General features: G+C 28.7%; 1 protein-coding gene and 1 non-coding gene across 3 annotated transcripts; one reads left to right on the top strand and one right to left on the bottom strand.

Moving 5' to 3' along the window:
• Positions 1-556: 556 nt before the first annotated feature.
• LOC107948109 (serine carboxypeptidase-like 34) lies at positions 557-6423 on the top strand. 2 transcript variants are annotated; one of them, XM_041111555.1, is made up of 10 exons: positions 557-1131; positions 2961-3068; positions 3455-3550; positions 3804-3896; positions 4350-4438; positions 4677-4970; positions 5049-5185; positions 5296-5388; positions 5466-5574; positions 6138-6423. In XM_041111555.1, the coding sequence occupies exons 1-10, from the start codon at positions 849-851 to the stop codon at positions 6285-6287; spliced, it is 1452 nt and encodes a 483-aa protein (XP_040967489.1). In that variant the 5' UTR covers positions 557-848; the 3' UTR covers positions 6288-6423. The 2 variants fall into 2 exon arrangements, with proteins under 2 accessions (XP_040967489.1, XP_040967490.1); XM_041111556.1 differs by lacking the exon at positions 3804-3896 and having other exon boundaries at positions 565-1131.
• Positions 6424-6811: 388 nt separating this feature from the next.
• TRNAE-CUC (transfer RNA glutamic acid (anticodon CUC)) lies at positions 6812-6884 on the bottom strand. Its single transcript has one exon. It is a non-coding gene; the product is annotated as a tRNA-Glu (tRNA).
• Positions 6885-8281: the final 1397 nt, after the last annotated feature.

The following is an 8281-nucleotide window of genomic DNA, read 5'->3' as shown; positions in this document are numbered from 1 at the left end:
CATGTCTCTAGTGCTTATTGGTGTACTCAATGGTCTTCCTTGGTTAAATGGTCTAATTTCCTTTTTAATCCTTTTTAAAATTAATAATTCAATTTTAAGCTATTTGGATACAAAAATTTTAATTGTAGTCTTTAATTTTTTTTCAAATTTTTCTATCGACCCAAACAAAAAATTTCCTGACGAATACTTATGTTAAAATGTATATATTAATAAAAAATTAAAAAAAATGAAAAACTAAACTAACATAATAGTAGTGGGAAAATAAAAAGAACTTCCCAATTCCATACTAACATAAACATGGCAAAATTATGTAGCGGGAGAATATTAGGAGGATTCAGGTTTAAATCTTGAAGACGATACTGTTAAAAGAAACAATCTCGAACCCTGAACATAAATAATAAAACAGATATGAAGAATATAATATATATATATATAAAAGATTCAACATGTATATTATTTTATTACCAAATTAGTTTAGCTTCTAAGGAAATCACAGATCCTAATTAAAGGTTAAATTTTATAAAATTGCAAAAAAGCTGTCAAATATTTCCATTCAAAGCAATTGACCCAAAACCGGCCCTCTCTTTCCCAATATCCCATTCCATATACTCCCAAAATTCCCGTCCAAGCAATTATATAATTCAGTCTCTGAATTAAAAATAATAATTAAGTATGATTTTTTTTCATTAAAAAAAAGCCCTCAACTAATTACAGATGATTCTTATCTGTCGTTGATTATCTGAATATCTTTTTCTCCATATATATATATTATATACACATATCTTACCACCACACAGTTGAGATAAATTTATATACAGAGAAGAAGAAGAAGGGGAGTGGGATCTCTAATGGCTTCCAATGCAGCGGTTTGGTTGGGTTTTTTTGTTTTGGTTTTGCTTAGTGTGAACAGTGAAGAGTCGAGGCACGGCCGTGAACTGAGCCATGGCGATGTTTTACGGCAGCAAGAAGCGGACAGGGTGGTGGGGCTTCCAGGACAACCGGCGGTGGAGTTCAAGCAATATGCAGGGTACGTGACGGTGAACGAGAGTCATGGTCGAGCCCTGTTTTATTGGTTCTTTGAAGCCACCAGCAAACCTGAGAAAAAGCCTTTCTTGCTATGGCTCAATGGAGGTAAACAAAAATTTTAACTTTTTTTTTTTTAATTTGATTAATTCGATTTTAACTAATATAAAATTATCGAGATTTAACGAGTGAATCGAAAAGATTCTGTTTAATAATGGATTTTTTTAAACTTTTTTATTTATTCACCAAGTCATTTTCATGCCTTTTGCACCATTACCATCTTCTAATGTTTGGCCATATATATTCATATTGGATTGAATTGTCATCTTCAACCTTTTTTTCCTACTCTTTTGTCACTTGTTTTGTTTGGATGAAAATTGGTTTTTCCCTTTACACATTCTCCGTATATATTCTTTTCAAATTGGTCCCCTCTTAGCCATATATATGAATATATAAATTCAACATTCTCTAATTAACATGCTTATTTACTTATTAATTTGTAATAGTCATTAAAAATAAAAAAAAAATTAGATTTATATTTTATATTCAATTTTAATTAAAATATTATTAAATATTAATTCAAACTTAGTCATATTGGATTGAATTCACAAGATTTTTATTCAAATTTTAGTCCATATAGGTCACCCTTGGACACAAGAGCGACAAGAAGAGTAGACATTCTTCCCAAAAATAATAATTTAATTTAAGGATTTTAGTCTCTAAATTAAATACAAAATTTTCATTTTTAATCCCTCCTAATATTTAATAATTAAAAGTTTTTTTTTTTGGATAATTCAGCCTCATCATGAAGAGACACGGCATATATAATTTGTCATGAGAAAACAAAACAAAAAAAAATATTACGTTATGAATTGAATTTAGTTAAGCTAAACCTAAAATTTTATACTTGTCCAAGTTTGGTTTAGCATGAAATATAAGCCTATCTTATCTAAATTTGTTCATATTTATTAAAGACTAACCTAAGCTCATTTTAAGCTCGTCCTTATTATTTTTTTAAAAAAATTATATTATTTTCATTTAATATTAATAATTTTATATATTTTTTATTTATTAAATTTTTATATAGTCATCTTAGCATTATTTTAATGTTTAAATTAGAGTAACATTATATATTTAGTATAGGTTTTTTTTATGTGTTATAAATTACATGATATCTAAAAATGACATAATATAAAGTAATGCAAACTTAAAAATGGGCTTAATTTTTTTGCCCAAACTCAGTTTTTGGGCCAAATAATTTTACTCAAAACCTCTCAAGTTTCGAGTAGACCATCGGATTTCAATGGATAACCTAACTCATGAATAGGTATAATTGATTCTAATTTTTTTTTCTTTTTTAAACAATCTTATTGTAGATTTGGATCGTATATGTTTTTTTTAATATAATATAACTCTTTTTCAATCCATAAATAGGCTGAGTATAATGCATTTCAGCCCACTTGAACGCACTTCCTCCTACATTAACAACCATGTTTATATCAATTGAAATAAAACTCAATCGAGATTCTAATTTATTTCTTTTGCTTTGAATTTTAACCTATATATATATATATATAAAGATGCATGCATAGTTGGCGAAGTTAAAAAAGATCAATATTATAATAATAAGAATATGTAGGTATAACACCCTTTAATCTATTTTCACAAGCTGTCAAACCGAATCATCATGGATTTCTTGAATATGATTATTCTGATTCAACTACCTTATTATAACTATGTTGACTTCTACCATCTTTTTAACTACCATTCATGCTCTTTTTTTCGTCTTTTAGCATTCTCAATCTTTATTTTGTTTTCCCTTTTTTATTTCCATTTATGGGTTGTTTCCTTATTATTATTATTATTTTAATTTTTAATTTTTAAATGGTGAATATCGGTTACTCTTTGTCGAAATCTTAAAATAATTAAAATGGTAGGTCCTGGATGTTCATCCATTGGATATGGAGAAGCAGAGGAGTTGGGACCTTTCTTCACTCAGAAAGATGAACAAACCCTAAAGCTTAATCCGTATAGGTGGAATAAAGGTATATAAAAACCAAACTCAACATATATTTATATTCGATACTTATTTTCAATTATTATAGAATGGTTAATTTGACGAGGGTCTAATTTCAAGTTTAAATTAATTTCAATTTCGGATCATTTCATATTGTAATAATTTTGACTTTAGATCATTTAGATTCAAGATTCGAGTATTTTAGATAAGATAATTACGAGTTAAGATCAATTTAGATTTTAATTACTTTAAAGTTTAGGGTAATTTTTTGAATTGTTTATTCAGTTTATTATAAATTTAGGGCTGATCTAATTTTAGGTCAATTTAAGTTTGACTCAAACAAGTTTAGTTTATTTAATTTTTTTATGATTAAATTGAATGCAGTGAATAATTGATAGTTTGTTTGTGAACCAGCTGCCAACTTATTGTTTCTTGAATCTCCGGTTGGTGTTGGATTTTCTTATACCAACACAAGCAGTGATATCAATCAACTGGGTGATAAAATCACAGGTAAATATAAATTATCATTAAATTTTCTTATTGTAAAAGACAAAAATCTAAAGCCCTTTGGATGGGTAGTATACTTAAGTGCGCTTCGTATAAAAATAATTATGGTAATAAGATTAGATATTATAATGTGAATAAAAAAAATATTAAATGTACTATATTAAAAATAAACGTTCATCTAAACAAACCCTAAATCTCTTTTAAAAAATATAATTTCGTCGTCATTAATTCCATGTTATTTTCTTTGGATACTTAGCTGAGGATTCCTACATATTTCTGGTCAATTGGTTCAAAAGATTCCCACAGTTCAAGTCCCATGATTTCTACATTGCTGGTGAAAGCTATGCTGGTATATATATATCACAAACTTCTCCTTAAGTTTATTTTTTAATTTGTTAATTAGTTTCTTTAAAAAAATAGAATAATTTAATTTTTTTTGAAAGTGAACAATTAATAACACTGTTAATATTTTTCGTCAATTTTACATAAATTTGATTGATATAGTAATAGATCTAGCTCTCATATTTTGCATATTCTATCAATTTAGTCATGATTTAACAAATTTAGCCCATAAAATTTTTGTAGATATTGAGGGTAAATTTGTTCAATTTTTTAGAATCAAGACCAAATTAATAAAATATGAAAACATCAAGTTACTTAAAACTAATTTACTTAATTTCGAAATTGAAAAATACTTAATAATTTTTTTTACCAAAACATTTATATTCAATAAATATCCCTATTAATATTCAAACACATATCTGTATTCCCAACTCATAATTTGGATAATGAATTTTTTCAGGGCACTATGTTCCACAGCTAGCTGAACTTATCTTTGACAATAACAAGATTGTTCCGAAGTCAGATTACATTAATTTTAAGGGATTTATGGTAAGGAATTTAATTGATTTCGGTTATTCTATCAATTACACTAATTTTTAAGAGAAAAAATTAATTTACTCTTTGATACTAATTTGTCTATTGTTTTATTAGAGGGGCAAAAGATAATTTGACTCCTAGTATAGAACTCTTCATGATACTTTTACCTTTTATATAAATTTGAAACTTTAATTCAATTGATTCATCCAATCATTTTAAATTATGGAATTCACTAATGAATTTTATGTAGATTGGGAACGCGTTGATGGACGACGAAACGGATCAAACCGGAATGGTGGATTATGCATGGGATCATGCAGTGATATCCGATGGAGTTTACAACAACATCAAAATCAAATGTAATTTCAGCACTCCAAACACAACTAATGGTTGTAATGAAGCCATGCAGGCTTACTTTGATGTCTACAACATCATAGACATGTACAGCTTGTATGCTCCCACTTGTAATAGTAACTCCAGCTCTAGTAATAACCGACAACGGCCGATGATTCAAGGCATTGCCCCACAGATATTTTCCAAATTCGTAAGCTCTTTCTCACACCCGAGTTTAAATAACATAAGTAAACTGTCTTGATTTAAATTTGAATCTGATTTTCTCCAGGACCGATGGCATACGAGACCGGCGGGATACGATCCTTGTTTATCGGACTACACTGAAGTTTATTTAAATAGGCCTGATGTTCAACAAGCACTTCATGCCAACGTAACCAACATCTCCTATCCATGGACTCATTGCAGGTACCATTAATTGAAATCCACAATCATTGAACACTGATGCCTGTTTTGGGACATCATCAACAACCATGTGAAAATACATCAAGTATGAGGCTGTCTTTCTTTGTCTGCAGTGACATTATAAAAACTTGGGGTGATGCACCATCTTCTATGCTTCCTACACTTAAAAAGCTCATAGCCGGAGGTATCCGTGTTTGGGTTTTCAGGTAACGATACGATTATACAACATAAACACGAAATAACAACACGAACATGATATAAATGCACGGTTTTGTATTTGCAGTGGAGATACCGATGGAAGAATTCCAGTGACTGCAACTAGATTAACCCTGAACAAGTTAGGGCAAAAAATAATTGAAGATTGGACACCTTGGTACACCAACCACAAACAGGTTATACATGCTTCTCTACTTCATTGTTTCACATGAAAATATATATATTGTACCCTTACACCTTGAAATTCTCACTCCTCGTCATCACTCCTAATATCCAATTTCCATAGCCAACCTTTCATGACAATTCATCAAGAAAATCCATCGAGAAACCTCTTGGGAAACTCCTCGAGCACTAAATTATACAAGAGCCCACTTTATACAACCATTTATGATGTTAACAGTCAGATTTCATCTGAGATGTTTGACAGTATGTCCATTTGCCACCCTAGCTACCTTACTTGGGCCTATTATAGCAAGGTAATTAATTAACCTATAGCATCTTGAGATTCAAGCTGTGGGTATATAAACCCTTTATTTTCATATGGTAGGGGGATCTCTCTCGCTCTTTCTACATCGTCTTTCAAACCTAACCTCTTTAACCTACCATTTATAGTGACTCCACCTTGCCTTAAGCAAAGCGAACCGCCAATCACCGTCATAACCTCCACCTTGTTTGATCCTCACAACAATCATAATATATATATATGATTTTGTCGTAATGTTGAATTTTATTTTCACAGGTTGGTGGGTGGACGATTGAATATGAAGGGCTTATGTTTGTAACAATTAGAGGAGCAGGTCATCAAGTGCCAACTTTTAAACCCAGTCAGGCACTTCAACTAGTGAGGCATTTCTTGGCCAATAAGAAATTGCCACCTACACCATTTTAGAAATTGTGTTTATTTTTTCTTGTTCTTGCTTTCATTTTCACAGGCAAATGAAATCTGAGAAACTTTAGTTTTCATTTGTAAACAAAACCATTAGCTTTCAACATATGTCAATGCATTTGAGTTTAAATTTATTATATATACATCAGTGTTTCTATCTATCAACATTGCAGACAGGGAATTTGGAATTGTGAGATGTATTAAAGTTTGGTTTATTATGTTGAAAAGGAAGCCATGTTTGCATAATTCCAAACACCACTAAGCAATAACAATATAAAATTTGGACTATCTCTATGTATATTTCTTTATAAATATTTTCTTTTACACATATAATAGGAAAACAAAACTAACCCACTCTTATCACATAAATTGATTTTCCTTTTCTGAAAAAGAAAATTAAAAGTTTATGTGGATGTTTCAAACAAACTCTATTTGAAATGGCATTGTATACAAAGACAAAAAAAAGTGCCAGGCAAAGCCCAAAGTAAAAATAAAAAATAAAGATTGCAGAAAGAGAAAATTAAAATTTCCGTTGCCGGGACTTGAACCCGGGTCTCTCGGGTGAGAGCCGAGTATCCTAACCACCTAGACTACAACGGATTTTGAAAAGGGTAGATACTTTAATATCCATAACCAAATAACAACATACTTTTACCTCTTTTCTAGATTAATAGAACATTGTATATTTGAACGGTTTCAACCTTAAAAATCGTAATTTGTCATGAAGTTCATTATTTTGACTTGATTTGATTATTAATAGAGATAATTTTGACTGTTAATTTAATAATTAGATTTTTTTTATTTTTTTAGTATTTAAATTTGATAATTAGGTTGATTTTGGTCACTAAAATTGAAAAATATAAAAGTTTGATGAAGTAGCACAATTTTAAAGTGTTACAATCAGTGTTTTAATGATCGAACTGGTAATTAAACAAGTCAAGCCACTAGTTTTATTCAACCGTCAAACTAATAATAATTAATTAATTAATTAAAATTTCATAAAAATATAAAATAAAATAAACAAGTTTAATATGTTCAACCATCAATTTTTGTCTCAATTTTCGATTTTTATCAATTTCAAGTAGTTTCCAAGTCAATCGGTTCAATCATTTTGTTCGAACGATTATATTGATCAATTCTTTGCCCATCCGATTTGGTCCAATTTCAGTAACACTAATCACATAATTAAATCTTGATAGAATTCAAATCTAGAGACTAAAATGAATCTAGTTGTCAAATTCAAAGACCAAAGTGAACAAAAAAAAGTATAAGTAACAAAGTCAATCTAATTACCAAGCTCAGTGATAAAACATTTTATTATCTCTTTTAAGTATTTCATATTATAAAAAAAATTAAAAAAATTAATTGATTTGTCTTTGGCATATCTATATGCATTAGAATGAATATTTTTTTCTCAATTATAAATATTTTATCAATAAATAGGAATTAATTGTGCATTACATTATAAGTTAAAATTAAAGTTTGTTTTAATAATTTTATTATAGGTTCTAATCATATCTGTTTTTTTTTATATAATCCTAGAGCTGCTCATAGCTCCTTCCCAACCTATATAAATAGAAGGATAATGCGCTTTAACGTACTCGAATTTATGTCCTCCTACATTGACAACAATACTGATGTCAATCAATATAAGACTCAATCGGCAAAACTAAAATTAGAAAATATTTAATTTCCTTCAACTATTCGCTTAAATTAATTGCTTATAATTTATTGCACAAAGACATCGTTTGATTAAATGTAAAAGCTTTGTTAGCAAATACAAAACTAAAAAACGTAAAATTATATTTATAACTTTATATATTACATGAATAGGTGTTTTTGAATAATTTTATGACTTTATAAATATTAATTTTGAATAAATATTTATTTAATTTAAGAATGTATTGTTTGTGAAAGCTTATGAGTGACTTTACATATCTACAAAAACATTATTACAAAATTATAAATATAATTTGTACTTTTTCATGCACTTAATA

The sequence above is a fragment of the Gossypium hirsutum genome, chromosome A04 (genome assembly GCF_007990345.1).
Source record: "Gossypium hirsutum isolate 1008001.06 chromosome A04, Gossypium_hirsutum_v2.1, whole genome shotgun sequence".
Taxonomy (NCBI): domain Eukaryota; kingdom Viridiplantae; phylum Streptophyta; class Magnoliopsida; order Malvales; family Malvaceae; genus Gossypium; species Gossypium hirsutum.
This window is presented reverse-complemented; position numbering and strand designations above follow the sequence as displayed.